The sequence below is a fragment of the Podarcis melisellensis genome (assembly GCF_964234715.1).
Source record: "Podarcis melisellensis genome assembly, chromosome: 1".
NCBI lineage: Eukaryota > Metazoa > Chordata > Lepidosauria > Squamata > Lacertidae > Podarcis > Podarcis melisellensis.
In genome coordinates this window covers 118,285,490-118,305,500 of record NC_138528.1, presented here as the reverse complement: position 1 = coordinate 118,305,500, position 20,011 = coordinate 118,285,490, and the positions used below count along the sequence as shown (strand labels likewise).

At 42.6% G+C, this 20,011-nt stretch overlaps 1 protein-coding gene across 1 annotated transcript in view; it reads left to right on the top strand.

Moving 5' to 3' along the window:
• The window catches only part of COL5A2 (collagen type V alpha 2 chain), a 193,381-nt gene that overhangs the window by 159,502 nt on the left and 13,868 nt on the right, over window positions 1–20,011 (top strand). The window contains exons 33-50 of the mRNA XM_081903018.1: window positions 826–879; window positions 1,746–1,790; window positions 2,727–2,825; window positions 4,534–4,641; window positions 4,750–4,803; window positions 5,336–5,389; window positions 5,490–5,543; window positions 6,307–6,360; window positions 7,793–7,900; window positions 7,990–8,043; window positions 8,234–8,287; window positions 9,041–9,202; window positions 10,223–10,330; window positions 10,583–10,690; window positions 12,967–13,020; window positions 14,680–14,787; window positions 16,294–16,347; window positions 17,871–17,978. Coding sequence (XP_081759144.1) covers window positions 826–879; window positions 1,746–1,790; window positions 2,727–2,825; window positions 4,534–4,641; window positions 4,750–4,803; window positions 5,336–5,389; window positions 5,490–5,543; window positions 6,307–6,360; window positions 7,793–7,900; window positions 7,990–8,043; window positions 8,234–8,287; window positions 9,041–9,202; window positions 10,223–10,330; window positions 10,583–10,690; window positions 12,967–13,020; window positions 14,680–14,787; window positions 16,294–16,347; window positions 17,871–17,978 — 1,440 coding nt within the window. The remainder of the gene's footprint in view (window positions 1–825; window positions 880–1,745; window positions 1,791–2,726; window positions 2,826–4,533; window positions 4,642–4,749; window positions 4,804–5,335; window positions 5,390–5,489; window positions 5,544–6,306; window positions 6,361–7,792; window positions 7,901–7,989; window positions 8,044–8,233; window positions 8,288–9,040; window positions 9,203–10,222; window positions 10,331–10,582; window positions 10,691–12,966; window positions 13,021–14,679; window positions 14,788–16,293; window positions 16,348–17,870; window positions 17,979–20,011) is intronic.

The following is a 20,011-nucleotide window of genomic DNA, read 5'->3' as shown; positions in this document are numbered from 1 at the left end:
ACTTGCCTTTTGTGCTGTTTAAATCTGGCACCGGATGCAACTCTTGCTGTCTTTTTGGACGTGATTGTATATACCTGACATCATATAACATCAGGTGATTGACATGCAGAGAGCCCCACCCACCTGCCCAGTGCTCCGGATGAAAGTGGTTCACCACCCCTGAGTTAAAAAATTATTAAACTGATCATGTTTTGCAGCCCTATCATAAAAAAATGTCAACTTTCATATCCTGTGAAGAGGAGGTACTTTAGCAAAAATGGAACAATCCATTACATTTTTCAGTTTATATATGCAGTGGGGCTGATATCCTATACCACTATTACTGGATGGAAGTCCATTTCTTTTCTCAAGTTACCCACAATTGCTCTGTTGCGGAGGTTTCCAACTGGTGGTCCACAGACCCTAAGGGGTCTATGTAACCCACCCAGGAACATACCCGTCAACTGTCCAAGTCACCCCATTTTGGGAGGCCGTGCTCTTGTGTGAGAGCATGATGCCCCAAAGTGCACACAATAGTGAGGATGCGCGTCTCGTGTGAGATTGTGTGGGTCATGTAGCTCAGGCAGACATGTGACCCAGAAGACACACATCCTGGTTCTGCACTGGGACATGTTGGAGGGTATGGTGGCACCATTCGCATAACACAAGATGTCAACATTTTCAAAAGTAGAGGGTCCATGGCTTGGTTTTTGAAAAACAGGGGGTCCACAGTACTTAGCTAATTGGAAACCACTGTCCTATTGTAGTCCATATAAAATACCAGAGACAATCCTTCCATTGTGTTTTCCTAGATGTCCAGTGACCTTTCTGCTCATTTCCCCACAGGGTTTACCTGGTCCTCCAGGTCCTCCAGGCGAGGGCGGAAAGCCAGGTGATCAGGTAACTATGTTTTAACTTCCTTCCCCCTCTTCCTGTGGTTCCTTAAATTTATTTTTTCATATCTTCTGCATATCCAAATTCATTTAACTTACTCATTTATTTATCTACTGTAAATATAGACTCTTATAAAACTGCAGGTTATTACAATAATCCTACTAATGTTTTTATCTGTTTACCATTTATCTGCAAATATTCAATAAACCACTTCCATTCTTTTATAAAAAGTTTGTTATCTTGATCTCTTATTCTTTTGGTAAGTTTTACCATTTCTGCATATTCCATAAGTTTTTGTATCCATTCTTCCTTTACTCAGACTTCTGCTTCTTTCCATTTTGGGGCAAGTAACATTCTTGCTGCTTTAGTAGCATACATGAATAAATTTCTACACAATTTTGGTAGTTCTGTCCCTATAATTCCCCAAAGAAAATATTCTGGGTTTTAAAAATAAAAGTTATTTTGAACATCCTTTTCAATTCATTATATATCATTTCCCAGTAAGCTTTAACCTTACTACAAGACAAATTTTTAAATGTTAAATGGATTGTAAAATTAATGAGAAGTATAAATTTGAAAAGTATAAATAAATAAAAACAAAAACAAACAAAATGTTTTAACTTGCCATTCGTAAGTTAGGTACCTTATAGCATTCTTTTGTCATTTCACGTGTTGTAGCGCAATATCTCCTGTATTTACAATATGAATCAATTCCTTGTCCTTTTTGGGGCTGGTATATTTTCAGCACAAACAACTTCACTTCAGAACAATGCTTTTAAAGCCAGCCTAACAATGATGAATAGAAAGAAAAAGTTTCCCTGGATTTTCTCTGTTTAGTAGTCAGTAATGATTTATTTGCTCTCCTCTTATAGGGTGTTCCTGGTGATCCGGGAGTTACAGGCCCTTTGGGTCCAAGGGTAAGCTGTGCTTTTGCTTTTGTTCTGAAACTGTTAGCCATAGTTTCTTAGTTCAGCCAAAAAGGTAAACCAGTGCTATTTTTCTAGAAAAAGAGGTGCCAGAACTCACCATGAACTCCCCACTTGTTCTCTTATAATAGCAATGGTGCCCACCTGAGAGGTGCTGGAACTGCGTTTTTTCCAGCTTAAAAAAAAAAAGCCCTGAGGGAAACTATAGTTAATGGAATACTTCCTAGTTTGTTTGGTCACTCACATGAAGGTCAAAGCGAAATATGATTGTCTGAATATGACTCTTGTATTTTCAGTTTGTTTATATGTCTATATGTTTACACTGCTAGTTACATTTCTATACCGTTTTTCCTCCATGGAGCTTAAAGCAGCACACATGCGGCTGCACTCCCAAGCTCATGTCCCATTCAGGTACCGGCTAGGCCTAGATCTTCTTAGCTTTAGAGATGAAAGTACATCAGGTGGCAGCAAACCATTCTCTCTGACCCAGTGTTGGTGTCACAGTTTCAACTAGTAATGACACTTCAGTAACTCATGGCAGTTGTGAGGAACTCTTTGACTTACCATCTGTGTGGCATATGAGGCCTTTGCATAAAATATGCAGTGTCAGCTGAAACATTGCTGCTCTGGAATAAAGATATAGTACTAAACCACGTTTCCCTTATCGATTGCCTTTTCACAGGTGAGGGAACTTTCACCTGTTTCTTGCGCAAGGGAGTGAGTGGAGAAGGGAAAATGCAGGCATAGCATAATATTCTGTACAAAATGTGACCAGTGTCAATGATGGATTATTCTTTAAACTCTATTTTTGTACAACTCATATCCAGTGTCTACAGAATTCACTATCTCCTTGTCCTGTAATAATTATGAGCATTATAGCCAGCAAACCACAGTGGCTAACTAATTGCTTAATATGTCTATTTCCAGGGTGAACGTGGCAATCCAGGTGAGAGAGGAAATCCAGGAGCGTCTGGTCTTCAGGGGGAAAAGGGAATGGCTGGAGGTCAAGGTCCTGATGGTCCAAAGGTAATTTTTTTTGTGTGTGTCCTATTCAAAACTGACTTAAGGGCAAACCAACATGGAGAAAACAATTTTCTTATCTTCTGGAAAAATCCAGCAAGATGCTGGTCAGATGATGATCCTATCAAATTTTAGTAGGTGACTAAGGAAGCTGAGAATACACAGGAAAGTTAAATATTAAGGGACAATTTAAAGCATCCTTTTCATATAATGGTACGGTGGAAGTCTTTCCTGTCTTAACCTTAATCTTTCGTGTTGCACAACTAACCAAGGTAGCTGACATTGCCTTGCAGAAAAGTTTATAATTTACTGGTCCACAAAAATGGCAACTTGCTCTTTGTGTGCACCTGTGTTGCTTGTGCTTTAAAAGAAAAAAAGAAGCAGTTCTCTTCTAGTTTAAATGAACTTCCTTGCTTGGAAGGAAGGCAATTCGTGCTCACCTCTGGCAATTTTATGTCTGTCTACAAGCCTGGACTAAAGAGCACAGCTGTGAATTTAACCCCCATCCCCAAATTGGCAGAATAGGCCCATCTTTAATAGTATTATATCATTAACCTCAGGAGAAATCTACTTGGCTCCCTGTTGGTCAGGAGCCATGCATTTATGTAATCCATTCCCTTTTTGTATATAACCCACATTTTCCAGGGATATGTGACTAGATTGGGTTTGCCAAACACAAGCTTCCAGCCATATATTGTGATCTGCTGTTTATATGGTATCAGTCAGGCAGTAAAACCGGAACATTTTCCAACCCTGGTGTGTTGCCATTTGTGGCTGGTGGGATTCATTCTTACTGGTGGGCCATGGATTGGGAAGATCTGGACTAGATCTAGGTTTAGGAGAAACGTACAAGTGTACTCCAGAATCCTAACATGAGCATTGGTGGGGTTTTTTTGGCTCATTAATTACTATTAAGTTTTCAAAAAAGAGATCAACAAATTTATCAAATCTCAAATTAATTTCCAGTTTAATATATCTTTAGAGGTTGACTTCTCACTCATACCTCCATAGCACTTTTTTTTTAAAATCGCTCACTCTTTCCTACCGCATTATACAAAGAGATTTCCTCTGTTACAAAACCTGATATAATTATGATCATCTTTCTGCCATTGCTTAAGCTAACATGAGCATTGTTGACATCCGTTTTCCTGCAAAAACTTTAAGCAGAAAAATATAACACAAAAATGAAGAGGAGATACAAGAGGATTGGAAGAAATTTAAAGAATATTTAGCCAAATATTGTGATATAATAGAAAATTCTTGGAAGTAACAAATAGGCTTAGGGGTAGAATAAGAATGTGTGTAGTAAATATTAATATTAAGGATTAGAATATTAATAAAGGAGAAGAGGTTATTTAATGAAAGGAGTTAATATTATTAGAAATATGAAGTTGGAGAACTGTTATATATTTGATATAATGAAATTCAGATAGAAGGGGTTCAAGGAAGTCAGTTATCAATGTAATGAGAATTAGATATTTAAAGATACAAATTTCCTTTGTGTTTAGTTGTGTTTATTGTGGTGTAATGTGTTTTTCTTTGTTATGTGGTTTGTTATGTCTTTTTTGTGATAAATGTGGAAAATCAATTTAAAAAATTGGAAAAAAAGAAAGAAAAATGAAAGCCACTCCCGTAAGTTTCCATAGATATGAGAAGACCTCCTAATTTCCATTTCGCGATGGAAAAAAGACCCAATATCCTTTATTCACTGTAGGGGAATCCTGGCCCCACTGGAACTCCTGGAGATCAAGGGCCACCCGGTCTTCAGGGTATGCCGGGAGAAAGAGGTATTGCTGGAACTCCTGGTCCCAAAGGCGATAGGGTAAGCCTCCCCCCCCCCCAATTATTTCTCCTTCAAGTACTGGTTTTCTGTCCATGATTCTGTATCATGCATTGCAAATAACTTGAACTTTCGTTATGCTTTTTTCAGGGCAGTATAGGAGAAAAAGGCAGCGAAGGGACAGCTGGCAACGATGGCGCAAGGGTGAGTCAGTTATTGGTTTCTCTTCTTATCTCTCCCACCCACATCTTGGTGACATAATAATGTGCTCTAAAATCCTCTTTGGATGCTCATGCAATTGGGAATTCCCGGTGACGAGAAATCAACAACTATGCACGCTAAACCATAGCAATGTGGTTTTGATATCAGGAGTTAAGAAACTGGAGTTGGTTTTGAGGATGGGGTGGAGCTGAGACACACAGCTCCTTTTATCTCCGTGCTCTTCATACTGCAGTCATTGTATTCCAGAAGTGTCACACACACCATTTGAAAGTGCCCAGCATAATAGCTCCAGAATCGATTCTCCTATAGGGTTCAAACCTTGGAGGTTTTTAAACAGAGGCTGGATGGCCCCCTGGCGTGTATAACCTAGTTGAGACTCCTTCCTTGTGGGGCTTGAACTTGGATGACGCCTGAGGTCCTTTCCCCAAGTTTGGGAAACCCTGCTTTAAATGCAGGACTCTGAAAATTCACTCCTTTGACTGGATATTTTCTATTATTATTTATTATTCCATAGGGTCTCCCAGGTCCATTAGGCCCAGGTGGCCCCGCAGGTCCCGCTGGTGAAAAGGTAAAAGGACTTTGGTAAACACGTCAGTGTCTTTTATGGTATTCTATTACTTTTTATCTATTCCAGACTACGCACAATAATATATTTTTCCCCCTTAAAGGGTGAACCTGGTCCTCGAGGTTTAGTCGGTCCTGCAGGCTCTCGTGGAAATCCTGTAAGTGAACAACTGCATTTACATTCCTTTTTTTCCCTTATGCTTTTGTTTTTCCTTGCAAAGGTCTAGTTTCTTCTCCTCCTGCTGCTCCCGCTTGCTTACTTAGTTACTCTCTAGCTGCTTCTTTCACCCCAGGATTCCCTGCCTCCACACTTAATTACTTTCTTCTATTTAGCTTAACCAAGCTTTCTCAACTTGTTAAGTTTCACTTCCCCATATACCGCTAACTATGCATCTCTGTTAGTCTTGTGATTCTATGCACCCATAATTTTGAGTTCCCTCGATTTCTCCCTACAATTAATCCCCCCAAAATGATTTGTTAGCTAAATAATTATATGTACATGAATATGCGTGTGCTATTTTAGTCCTTTGGTAAAACTTAAAAGAGCTTTGTCGTAAAATAAGTAATTACTTTGGGCATTGAAAAGCCATCCCTACTTATAGCCTATGGGAATGATGGACATTATGACAATTACCAAGGTGAGTCTCTGAGTACGGGGAATAAATATAGGCTTGCGCATTGCTTTCTGGGCTTCTTTCCTAAATTATCTATAACTGTACTATTAGCTTCTTTTACGAAACAAATGGTGTAACAAGTGTAGCTGTAGCATAAAATCAACTTATTTTCCAACAGAAAGTTCCTTAGAATCATTTCTGTCCCACTCATGTTATTTTACTATAGAGGACTGCATTTTATGTCTTCAGAAGCAAGTTTTGAATATCCCTTTAAAACCATTTCTCTCTCTCTAAATTTTATTCTCAGGGTTCCCGTGGTGAAAATGGCCCAACTGGTCCGGTTGGTTTTGCTGGTCCCCAGGTATGCGAATCTTCTAATAAGTTTATTTTAATCACCACCTGTTATGGCGTCCACCTTATCTTCTGCACAGTAAGATGCTAGACTATTCTGAAAGATTCTTAAAACAAGGGTCATTTGCTAGCATTTGTAAAATAGCCCTTAGAACAGTAGTAAATGCAAGTCATTAAAACATTTTGCTGATAACAGGTTGAAACACTTTGATGCTATGGCCTTATGTGTTTACCACTCAGATGTACCCAAGTGAATTTCCTTTATTTGTGCTCTACCTAGTTATCAGTATAGGGATGTGTCATAGCTGAGAGATAGAGCATGTGCATTTTCATGCAGGACATCCTAGGAAATCTCCAAGATTTCCAGGTAGGACTGGGAAAAGTTTGTGCCTGAAATCCTGGAGAGTGTCAGGGGCTGGTCGGAGAAGGAATGGTGGGAACCACTGCCCCTCTCTTCCTGCACCTTCCCGAGAAGAGGAGGACTGTATAGATTTAGAACAGTGGTTTGCAGAAGGTCATAGTTCAGAGGCTGCAGAGGGGAGAAGCTGGGAAATATTGGGAGAGCAGCAGGAAGAAGAAGCACCAGGGGAGAGACAGCTAGCAGACTCAGTGTCCCTTGAAAGCATTCCTGAACCCCCCTCTTCCAGAACCAGGCGTGCCTTGAGGGTAGTAGAACAGAAAGCTCAGAGGCAGAAAGCAAAGATCAACCGGCACGGGGTGACATAGAATAGGAGGGACTGAAGGAGTGGGACTTTACTTAGAGCAATGCCATTATCTAAGAGAGACTGCATCCCTTCGTCTTTCTATATGAATATTGAATAAACTACTTGGTAAGAACTCTTCTGGTTTTTCTGCTTCTTGGCACCCCACCATTTGAGAGATAGGATTCCCTGAAGCCTTGACAGAGAGCCACTGCCATTCAGTGTAGACCTCATTGGACCAATTTTCTGGCTTCCGGAACAGTTCAAAAACCAAGCCACGGAAGCCGTGCTGGACATTCGGCTTCTGAAAATGGTTCATAAACCGGAACAATCACTTCCGGTTTTCGATCGTTTGGGAGCCGAAACGTACGAGTTCAAAGGTGTTTAGCTTCCGAGGTTCCACTGTATAAGGCAACTTCTTTGGTGGAGAATAGAATACATCTAAATTATGTAATCGATTCCAGACTACATGCAGCCTTGACTATTATTTACATTGTATATGCAAGGAGTTTTGCTTTTGATTTTAAAGGGGTGTGGGTATCTGGGGGTTGTTTGTTGTGTATATTTTTAGAAAGTGAAAAATAAAGCAGTTTAAAAATAAGCAACTTCGTATGTCCAATGTCATGCAAATAAATGAATAAACTTTGCTATTCAGTGATCCATTGGTGTTTAGAATGTAAAGCTGGGAACCTTTCGAAGGTCTCTAACGTGGTGTTTCCTTCTGTGTGTCCGTGTTTACAGGGGCCTGATGGTCAGCCAGGTGTGAAAGGTGAACCTGGGGAGCCTGGCCAGAAAGGAGATGCTGGATCTCCAGGACCCCAGGGTCTTGCAGGGTCTCATGGACCACCAGTAAGTAAAAGCAGCGCTGGAAAATGTGATGCAGGTTTCTGAATATTGCAGCAACTGAATATCTCCTTTGTTTTCTCATTTCCATTCAGGGTCCTTCTGGGGTTCCTGGACTAAAAGGTGGCCGTGGTACTAAAGGACCCCCAGTAAGTAGATTTGCTTTCTATTAATTTAGTAATTGAATTTAATAAAAAATATTGGGAATGTCTGGGCCTTAATTGATATTGATTTGTGTTTTGTTTTTGATAATTAAATGAAATGCATGATATGTCGATGTTTGTTTTATAGATACGGTGCAATTTTTCTTGTCTCATGTCTGTGTCTGTTTATTTCTAGGGTGCTACAGGATTCCCCGGATCTGCTGGAAGAGTTGGGCCCCCGGGACCTACCGTAAGTTGCAACATTTTTGGGGAGGTTGTTCATTTTTTAAAAAAAAAAATCCAGGTATAAATATACATTCTAAATTAATGCAAATTTATTAATACAAATCTAGCATCGTTTGCTTTCAATAGGTTGATTCTGAGTTTGACTAGCATTGAACAACACCCTACCATTTTTGATTAGCCAAGTGGGCCAAGTGCTAAATTTAGACTGGGTAACCTATGCTCTTCCTTCCTTTCACAGCTTAAGACTTTCTCACACAAGGGGTTGTTGTGAGGATAAAGGGGTGTGAAATGAAGATATGCCGTGTATGCTCCTTTGAGTTTATTGAAGGCAAGATCATAATGTTATAAACTGGTTGTAACTAGGGCACATGATCTATTTTTAACACCCCACTGGAGTAAGGTATAATACATGTGAGAAACCATATCAAATTAATTTGGACCGCTTTGCCAATGTCTAGATTTGGGGTCATCTGCCTCTCATGGGTGTGGAGGAGAAATTGAAGGTAACATGCTATCCCACCCTTAAGTGAATTCTAAGTCAGAAGCAATATGCGTTGGGAGCATATGCTGTATTTCCTTACCCAGTTTATGAAATAAATAAAAGGGACAGCTCAATAATGAGGCTGTTATGTAGAATTTGAAAATAGTCACACATTTTTTAAAAATGAAAAAAGCTAGTGCCTGGAAAGGAGACTGCCTGGAAAACATCTAGCTCCCTGCCTTTGTGTTCAGTTCTAACCCAAACTTTCATTTCTAGGGAGCTCCTGGCCCAGCTGGGCCTCTTGGTGAACCAGGCAAAGAAGGTCCTCCCGGTCTTCGTGGAGATCCTGGCTCTCATGGTCGAGTAGGAGATCGAGGTCCTGCAGGTCCACCTGGCAGTCCTGGAGACAAAGGAGACTCAGGAGAAGATGGACAACCTGTAATTTGGAGTGGTGCTTGGGGAGGGTTTTCTATTTGCAATAGATATAACAAAGCTTTCCTTTCCAAAATGTGTTTTGTTTTGTTTTTGTTTGAAAGATCCAGTCATTTGGCTTCCTTGAACAGGATTAACAGCAAGAAACATTTTATAACCAAACAAAAATCTCATCCCCAGGAGGCACAAAGATACGTCAGTTTCTGCCTTTCTGTGCCATGGCTGCCATTCTTCTCTCATGACCTCACTTATGGTCCTTTTCCCTCAGCAGTCCTAATTCCCTTTCTCCCCATCTTGCAGCTTCCCCTATTTTTCTTTCCCATGTTGGCCAACATATAATTCCTCCCAAGCCTTGCACACTCCTACTTTGAGCCCCAGTGGTATAGTCCGTTCTCCTATGGCCTTTACCCAAACGGCCAAGGTCTGTTTGGGAATGAGCTAAAGGGAAGTACAAAAGACATCCATCATTGAAATACTGTTTATTCCATTCCATTTTTACAGTATACATTACAGTAGACGCTCGGGTTGCAAACGTGATCTGTGCAGGAGGCACGTTCGCAATCCGCAGTGCCACGTCTGCGCACACGCAGTTTGTAATTCAGTGCTTCTGCGCATGCGCAAAGCATGATTTAGCATTTCTGCGCATGCGCGAGTGCCAGAAGTAACCAGAAGTAACGGTACATCCGGGTTTCGGCGTCTCTGTAACCTGAAAATGCGCAACCTGACGCATCTGTAACCCGAGGTATGACTGTACCTTCAAACCATTTCTCACAAGTCAGACGTGACAACAGGATTGAAAACTTCCATGTCTGTTCTTTTCTTATTTAAAACTGGGGCCTTCTAGTGGCATTACGGTGTTTCATTTCTGCATCTTGTTCTGACATCTTTCCCAGTTGCTACTCTTTATAGTACAGGTAGTACTCTCCCCCTTTATCCTTAAAACAAACTAAAGCTGTACACTTGGGTTAAATATGCATCTTAGAGTCTGCAATGCAATCCTCCTGTCTTGTCACTTCTACCTCCTAGGGTCCTGACGGTCCTCCAGGCCCTGCTGGAACTACTGGCCAGAGAGGCATTGTGGGTATGCCAGGTCAACGCGGAGAAAGGGGTATGCCTGGGCTACCTGGTCCTGCTGTGAGTATCAGCAAAATGTGATCCTAGTGTCTTCTCCATAGGCTGTAAGATTTGGGTTGTGCTGTCCCCCCCCCCAACTGTTTTCTCGCTTAGTAGATCAACACAAAAGTTTGAAGGCCACAGGTGATAGTTATTCTTAATGCTGCACCGATACTCATTCAGATTTACTCCCAATGTGAAAAAAGTTGTATGTTTCACAAAATGCGTCTTCAGTGACCTTAACCATAGGCCTGGTATTTCTTTTCATTCTAGGGCACACCAGGAAAACAAGGCCCAACGGGACCACCAGGAGACAAAGGACCTTCTGGGCCACTAGGTCCTCCAGGTGCTCATGGCCCAGTGGGTGAAGCAGGGCCAGAAGTAAGTGGCTTTTTCTAGGCTACAGTAATATATTAGAAATGTATGTGTAGTGCTTATTTTTCAGCCAGAGCGCCCTGGAGCAGGGGTGTAGGAAGGGGGTGGGTGGGAGCGGTGGGAGCGGGTCGCCCTGGGTGCCCTCACAGAGGGGGGTGACATTTGGTGCGCCGGCTGCCTGCGACTCCCAAGCCTACCCCAAGCTGTCGGGATAATGGAGGGGAGCTGCGCCACTTTACCAGTGGCACCCCCCTTTCCCCTTCATTTTGACAGCTCGGGGGAGGGAGGCTTGGGAATTGTGGGCGGCATGCCAATTGTTGTGGGCGGCGCTCTGCCCCCCGGCTGCAGGGCTCACACACCACTCCAGGCACCTCAGCGGCTATCCCACGCCTGGGAGGGCACCCTCTGTGCCACACCTCTCTCGGGAGCACGCCCACCCTGGGCAGCGGGGGTATATGCTCCGCCGCTGCCCTGGAGCACAGTTCTAGCGCCTCTCAGGCGGGTACCATTATGGGCCACCGCTCCCCTCACCCGCTTCTTGCCTTTATGTACAGTGGTACCTCGGGTTACATACACTTCAGGTTACAGACTCCGCTAACCCAGAAATAGTGCTTCAGGTTAAGAACTTTGCTTCAGGATAAGAACAGAAATCGTGCTCTGGCAGCGCGGCAGCAGCAGGAGGCCCCATTAGCTAAAATGGTGCTTCAGGTTAAGAACAGTTTCGAGTTAAGTACGGACCTCCGGAACGAATTAAGTACTTAACCCGAGGTACCACTGTACTTCTGAGAAGCCCAAAACAAACACTTCAATTTTAAATGGAAGCTGGCCAACATGTGCAAACGCCTTTTTTCAGATCTATGACTCCACCTTGCTCCTAGCTGAGATTGGTCAAGCTATGGCACGGGGCCAATTCTCATTTCCTTTTCTTCAATTTGTCTCCCGTCTAGCAGTGGTGGGCTTTAAGCTTTCCAGCCAGGGACATACATGTACATTTGCGCGAGGGCCCTTCTGAGTTGCCCTAGCCATCCACATGAACCTAAGAGAAAAAGGGAGGCGGGGGCACCTTTATTTAACCTACACCAGAAATATGGTCAACCCCCCCCAACCAGCTAGGGTGTCGGCTTGTTGTAGATTTTAGCACCTCTATTGTTACGCTGGCATCTGTTCAGGGCTGCCCCAAGTCACCCGGCAAATTTACAACTTCATGGTGCGTTCTGGTACCTATTTTTCTTGAGGGGGGAAAAACCCCACTGTAAATGTATGACATAGTAATTGCATTGATTAAGCGTCCCAATTCACAGAAGCTTATGTTTACAATTTAATTAGCTGAAAGGCCCTCAGGCCGAGTAGTGCATAATTTGAAACAACAGTAATACCTAAAAATATCAAGGTAAAAGCAGAGCAGCGGAACAACCATCTGGGGCAAGAGGGTTGTAAAAATACAATAGCTTAAAGGCCTGCACTAGGTGCCTGGTGATGGAAAACCTTTGGGCTCGGTGGCAGACATGCCTCCCTGGAAAGAAGGCTCCAAGGTTGAGGGGACACAATCTTTCAGAGATCTTCAACTACCTAAATTTTGAGAGTAGGGGAACTGAGGAATACCCAGGCCATTTAGTGCCTTAGTTATGCTTGGCAGCTTGATTTGGATTCAGAAATGGACAGAGAGCTTGCGTAGTTGTTTTAAAACTTCCGGACATGATCGAAATGCCTTGTCTCAGTATTATGATCTGGTTTCTGCGTCATTTTTGAGGTCGTTGCAGTAGCTGGAAAGTGTTTTGAGGGAAGTGAATTATAGTGAATTTTTCTCCTTGGTAATATATTCTGAAAGTGCAAATACTCGCAGCTTAGTTTGTATGTGTCTGCCTGCAAATTTTGTACTTTAGTCAGGGCCGTCTTACCCATAGGCGCTAGGGGTGCGGGACACCCGGGCGCCGGGCTCTCAGGGGCTCCAGTCCAAGAGTCCGGGGCCTGAGAGTTGAGTCCAGGGAAGAGCCCGCCTGTCGGTTGGAGCGCCGCAGTGGGCTCTTCTGCTGCTGTGCCGTGAGTTCAGGAACTACCAAGCCAGCGAGACGCTGAGGTGGCCAGCCGGCTCCGCCCTCCTGCATGCCTGGGACTGGGCAACTGGTGGGGGGATCTTTGCACCTCGGCACCGCATATGCTCAAGACAGCCCTGACTTCAGTTGCAGTTTCCAAACTGTGTTCAAGGGAAGTCCCATGCACACTGCACTGTTTAAGACGTAATCAATGCCACTGCTAACACCTGACTTTATTTTTTGATGTAGGGGCCTGCTGGCAATGATGGTACCCCAGGACGAGATGGAGCTGTTGGAGAAAGGGTAAGAATAGTACACAATATTATATGGAGCTGTGTTGTAAGTTTTGGCGTCTTCTATGTCTTTGGGTTAAATCACAATCCAAACTCTGAACTGCTGCAAGAAAAGCCAGTTTCAAAGCTCAAGAGCTTCAAATAAGAAAGCAAGAAAACAAACTTAACCATAGTTTCAGTGAGGGCCAGTAAATCGTCCCCAATGTTTTAGAAGCTACAAGTCACCACAAAACCATTGGTCTCACTTGAATATAAAAGCTGCCAGTAGCTTTTATTTGTTGTATCAGAACTGCCGAAGGTTAGTGGTAGTACTTATGCATGCCGTATTTACATACAAACTACCAAATATAGTTGGTGCATCTCATGATTAAGATAACCTCATTGCTCATATTTGTGGTTGAGCTACCTTTCTGCATGGATGTGTTGATATTGTCCATGTGGATATGAGCTGTCAGTTTAAGAAGCAGATTTTCTACTAGAAGTGAAGAGAATGACTCTATTCCATCTTCTGTCTCGCCATGCTGGTTGTTTCAGTGCTGATTCAATTCGTGCAAGGGCATGCAACAAGATGTTGCAGTGTGAAATGAGCTTGGTTCAGATTTCCAACCAATCTGCAGTGTCCATTTCCAGGATACTCCTTTACACTCCTCTTTCTTCCTGGTTTTCAATTCCCCCTGCCCACCAGACAGACACTCAGCATTCTATGGCTATTGAATTTGAATGAATGAATCTTTATTTGCGTCAGCCATTGGCCATAGCAACAAAACAACAACGCGATATACAAAAACAGAAATAAAAGTCGATTATATAAAACACAGTTTAAGGTCCTGAGGCAGCAGTCAAATAGTGGACCTTATTCTGATTGGCCCAGCTAAAAACCTTGCAACCTTTGCTGTCACCTGTTCATCTTGATCTGCCAAGGACACTGTGGCAGTGGTTGGGCGACATGGAATAGACAATAAAAGAGGTGTGATAATCTCATTCCTCAAGTCTTTATAAAGAGTGCAAGCCAGAAGGGCATGTGCCACCGATTCGGTATTGCCATCTCCACAGGGACATGAGCGTTTTGTGTGTGGAATCTGTTGGAATCGTCCCTCGAGTTCAGCAGGGCAATACATACAATCTTGTGAGGGTAAAAGTGTGTCTATGTCAGGTCTAGGCAAACTCGGCCCTCCAGATGTTTCAGACTAGAATTCCCATCATCCCTGACCACTAGTCCTGTTAGCTTGAGATGATGGGAGTTGTAGTCCTAAAACATCTGGAGGGCTGAGTTTGCCTATGCCTGGTCTATGTTTTAGAATTGCTAGGTTATGCAGATAGGGTGCCAGAGAGTCGAGATGGGAAGGTGGACAATATTCATACCGTGGGCCAAATTTCCTTATTGTGCTTAAGTTGTTCTGATGCTCAATATCATTTAGGTGCTGACAAATTAGACTGTTTGCTTTGCTAGAACCCAAAGTGAGTAGCTGTTGAATGGGCACATTCCTCACTGGGCTGTTTGAGGATTCCTTCTCCCCTGCTTAGAATTGTTCCCTAAAATTATTTTGGTCTTCCTGCTAATACCTCTGCCCTGTGTGCATTGGGTGCTGCTTTAGCTATGTAAGGATTGGCACTCAGAGAATGAATTTGTGACATATAGACGAGAGAATATTTGTAATTCTTCTTGCAGGGTGACCGTGGCGAACCTGGACCTGCAGGCGTTCCTGGTTCTGTGGGTTCTCCAGGCACTCCAGGGCCAGTTGGGTCTCCAGGGGATGCAGGACTAAGGGGTGAACCAGTAAGTACGGACATTTCCTTTTGTCTTCATATGTAGTTTCTCCACCCTTGGTCCCCACGCTGTGCTCAGTTTCACCTGTGGCTGTCAGTGTGGGACAGCAGCCACACCACGGGAAACAGCTTCAACTGGTTGCTAAACCAGGTGAGGATAGCCGATGGGTCTCAAACCCCTGGTGAGTTAGGGACTTCTGCTGCATGTGAAGACAGGCTCCAATGGATTGAGACCAGTAGTGGGTCCAATGGCCATGAAGGTGGTTTCTGTATGTGCTGTAAAGGGAAGTGAGGGGCAGATGGGCCCGTCAACCTGGGAAGGTAGCCCATCTAGGAGAAGGAAAACTCTGATCCAAAACTTCTGCTGCCTTGTCACTGTACTCATTTGGGAGAAAGGCTTTAGGACAGGCATGGCCAAACTTGGTCCTCCAGCTGTTTGGGGACTACAGTTCCCATTAACCCCTGACCACTAGTCCTGTTAGCTAGTGATGATGGGAGTTGGAGTCCCAAAACAGCTGGAGGGCCAAGTTTGGCCATGCCTGCTTTAGGAGTAAGCCCCAAGGAAAAATCCATATCCACTGCCTTGTGGGACATCTTCAGGAGAAAAAAGGCTAAGGAGTAAACCATGCAGAAATCTGGAGTACACCCCCAAAGATGGTTGGATGGAGCCTTGTACGCCTCCTTCCGGCAACTCCTGCATTCAAACTGATGCCAAATGTATTGCTCTGCTTTCCTTTGGACCACATCAGTGAGGCTGTCATCTTAGCATCCCAGGACCTCCTTACACACTGCCCAGGCTTGTGTCCTAGAGAGGCCACTTGGGTGCTGCTAACACAGCAGTTTGACTTCACCCCTGGAGGTGCATTCCATTGTTTTTCGAGACAGATGGAGTCCAACAACAGTATGTGACTCTAGTTTCCTGGTTGGCAATACAGCAGCCTAGAACTGAGCACTTATAAAGCAGTCATTTGTGAGGCTAAGGATATGGCCTGGTCATGCTTGGAGGAGACAGATCTCTCTTGTTCTTTCTTGGTGGGTAGGCTTGCTGTTGCAGTGTGGTGTAGTGGTTAAGAGCAGTGGACTCGTAATCTGGTGTACCAGGTTTGATTCCCTGCTCCTCCACCTTGGGCTAGTCACACATCTCTAAAGTCTCTCAGCCTCACTCACCTCACAGAGTTTTTGTTGTGGGGGAGGAAGGGAAAAGGAGATTGTTAGCTGCTTTGAGACTCCTTAGGGTACTGATAAAGCAGGATATCAAATCCAAACTTCTCCTCCTCCTCCTCCTCCTCCTCCTCCTCCTCCTCCTCCTCTTCTTCTTCTTCTTCTTCTTCTTCTTCTTCTTCTTCTTCTTCTTCTTCTTCTTCTTCTTCTTCTCAGATAGTGCCTGCCGTTATGAAGTGTCATTGGTGACCATAGAGATACTATGTAAAAGAACTGTAAACATGGTAATGAAGTTGATAAAATAATGGCATCGATCATGAATAAACTAATGAAACCACTTTTCATTTCCCTGTAGGGCTCTCGAGGTCCGATGGGCCCTTCTGGTCGTGCTGGAAAACGAGGTTTGCCTGTATGTCCTACATGAGTACTTTTAACTGACTGTAAATGAGTTAAATTTAGGGCAGAAAAAAATACCAGACCATTGCAGTTCTTTCTAGTTGTTTTCCAAAATTACTGTCAGTTTCAAATCAGCTGTTAAAAAATAAATAAAGGGATAACATTGCATTTCAGTTCAGCCAACTTAATGCAAGCAACCCATTGCAATATTTCAAATTAATCTAAATTACTCTTGAACTGAATCTCTGTACAAGCAATTTGGGATTTGCCTTGATATGGCTCACGCTTTTACAGTCGTACCTTGGAAGTCGAACGGAATCCATTCTGGAAAGTCCGTTTGACTTCCAAAACTTTCAGAAACCAAAGCGCGGCTTCTGATTGGCTGCAGGAAGCCGTGCCAGATGTTCAGCATCTGAAAACCGTTGGAAAACCGGAACACTCACTTCTGGATTTTGATTGTTCAGGAGCTGATTTGTTCAGGAGCCAAGGCATTTGAGATCAAAGGTACGATTACTGTAGTTTAAAAGTGAGTTCAGTAAATATACACAGGGTTTGTACTTGTATTTATTAGTTGAATAAGCTTAAGGAAGCTGATGGATTCAAGCTTATGGAAGCTGAATCAGTAGCAAAATCTTTCTTTTTGGTTGGTTCCACCATTTGACTAGTGCAGCCAGCGGACTAATGTTCTTAAATGTACTTCCCTTCAAAGTTCTGAGCGAACAGAATTAACCAGAAGCTAGAAATTATCTTTGTTTTTTAATAAAGAGAACAAAAGGCCATTCTGTAAGGTTTTTTTATTATGCAGACTTGCAAGAGAGGGGGAAAGAAACATTGCAACTATGGCATCATTGCCCTAGGAGAATTTTCATACTTATTTTGGGAACAATCTAACTGTACACCTTTTGTGTCACTGGGAGATATTTAAGCACATGGTCAGTGTCCCTGTTAAATGTAAGGATGTAAGAAAAGCCTGCTTGATCAGACCAGCAGCACATTGAGTCCAACCAGATGCCCATGGAAAGCCCAGAAGCAGGATATTCAGAGATACCCTACCTCCAAAGGGGGAGTTAGATGTGGTGTTGTAATTATAGATCGTCAGATCAGTGTTAAGCCTCATGCAGTACCCTTGGGACGCGGGTAGAGCTGCGGGTTAAACCACAGAGCCTAGGACTTGCCAATCAGAAGGTCGGCGGTTCGACCTTCGGGGTGAGCTCCCGTTGCTCGGTCCCTGCTCCTGCCAACCTAGCAGTTTGAAAGCACGTGAAAGTGCAAGTAGATAAATAGGTACCGCTCTGGCAGGAAGGTAAACACCGTTTCTGTGCGCTGCTCTGGTTTGCCAGAATTGGCTTAGTTATGCTGGCCACATGACCTGGAAGCTGTACGCTGGCTCCCTCGGCCAATAAAGCGAGATGAGCGCCGCAACCCCAGAGTCGGTCACGACTGGACTCAACTGTCAGAGGTCCCTTTACCTTTTTAATACCCTTCAAGTTAAAATCCATGAATGATGCTTAACTTTACCCCCCTTCCTACTTTTAGGGTCCACAAGGTCCTCGTGGTGACAAAGGGGACAACGGAGATCGAGGGGACAGGGGACAGAAGGGTCACCGAGGCTTCACTGGTCTTCAAGGTCTCCCTGGACCTCCTGTGAGTCTTTATCAATATTTTTGTGCCTTTACTTTTATTCAAAGATTCCATTGCTGTCTATGATCTCTGATCTGAAACTTGCATATGTCGTAAACAAAATCTGCCCTTTTCCCCTTGTGGGGTATCAAAGAGGCCATATAGAGTCCTTACGTAGGTACCCAATTGGTATGAGAGAATAACAGAGGCCAACCAGAGAATATTGAGAAGCAAAGCAACTAGTAAGTCTGATCTTTATTGATCTGTTGCAACAGGGTGCTCCCCTCACACGCAGGAAAGGAGGAGGACCCTGAACAAAGGTGTGCCTGCCCGTATATAGACATTTTAAATTCCCTGCCCTGGAGGGGATTTGCGGTCCCAAATTTACAGTTATATTATGAAGCAGCATGCCTTTGTTGGGTAAAAGAATGGATTGTCATTAAAAATAAAGATTTGTTAGATCTAGAGGGTTTTAACTTAAGATTTGGATGGCATGACTATCTGTGGTGGGATAAAGGAAAGAAACATAAAGATTTTTCTAACCATATTATTAGAGGGCCACTGTTAGAAGTGTGGGAAAGGAATAAAAAATTATTGGAACAGAAAACCCCCTGGTGGTTATCACCAATCGATATACTGACAAAAAAGAAAATAAACACTGAAGGGGAAAGATGGACATATGAAGATCTATTAGTTAGAAATGAATCCGGGTGGAGAATCAGACCATATGAAGAAATAAAAAATAAGTTGACTGGTTGGATTCAATATCACCAAATTAACTCCATGTGGACAGAAGATAAAAAGATTGGGATAAATGAGAAGAAATCTAGATTTCAGATTGAAATAATAGAAGGAAGAACAAAATTACTATCAAAAATGTATAACCAGTTACTTGAGTGGGACACCAAAGATGAGGAAGTGAAGGAGGTGATGGTGAAGTGGGCAGTGGACTTGGGTTATAATATAGAGTTTGACAAATGGAAGGCTTTATGGTGTAAAGGTATGAACTTCACGGCATGTACAACACTCAAGGAGAACATGTATAAGATGATGTACAGATGGTACATGACGCTGGTAAAATTGGATAAAATTTATAAAACAGGTGATAAAATCTGTTGGAAATGCAAGAGTAAGGAGGGCGACTTTATACATATGTGGTGGTCATGTGAGACACTTAAAATTTTTTGGGAATCTATCTATAATGAATTTTAAAAAGTCCTCAAATACACCTTTAGCAAAAAACCTGAAGCTTTCCTCCTGGGGATAATTGGCGAAGAAATCAAAAAGGAAGATAAAACATTTTTTCAATACGCAACAGTGGCTGCCAGAACCCTCATAGCACAGTATTGGAAAACGTCTAAAATCCCAACGATAATAGAGTGGCAATCTAAACTATTTGACTATTTAGAACTGGCAAAATTGACACAGAAAATAAGAAATCAAAAAAGTACAAAATTTAATAATGAATGGGATAAATTTAAGTTATATATGGAAACAAAAATAAAAGGAAAATAAAAATGTTGATTAAAAAACAAATATATATTTGAAAAATTCACAGTAGGTATGAGATAACGCTTACTACGTAAAAATTGCTTGAAAAATGAGACACTGCGGATAAAAAATATGATAACTTTATTCCGAAATCGAGATAAAGGGAAGTCGATGAGTGTTTGTCAATGTAAGTTGAGTTGTCCATGTTTTTATGTATTACATGTTTCGTTTTTCTTTTTTTTCTTTTTTTCTTTTTTCTTGGCTGTGTAAGTATGTTTGTGATATGTATGATATGTATGTATGTTAAAAAGCAATAAAAAATATTTTTTTAAAAATAAAAAATAAATAAATTCCCTGCCCTGGAACTCAAGATCACCCCTCCATACATCATACATACATCACAGAAGGGGTGTGACCCAAGACCACCCCCCTCAAACATCATACCTACATCACAGAAAAGGCGGTCTACAACAGAAATTTGAATGTTGTTGTTTTTCCTGTCTGTCGGGTTATCTGATAAAGCCTTATCTGATTGCCTTTCCTGGTAGTCTGCCACCCTTTGAAAT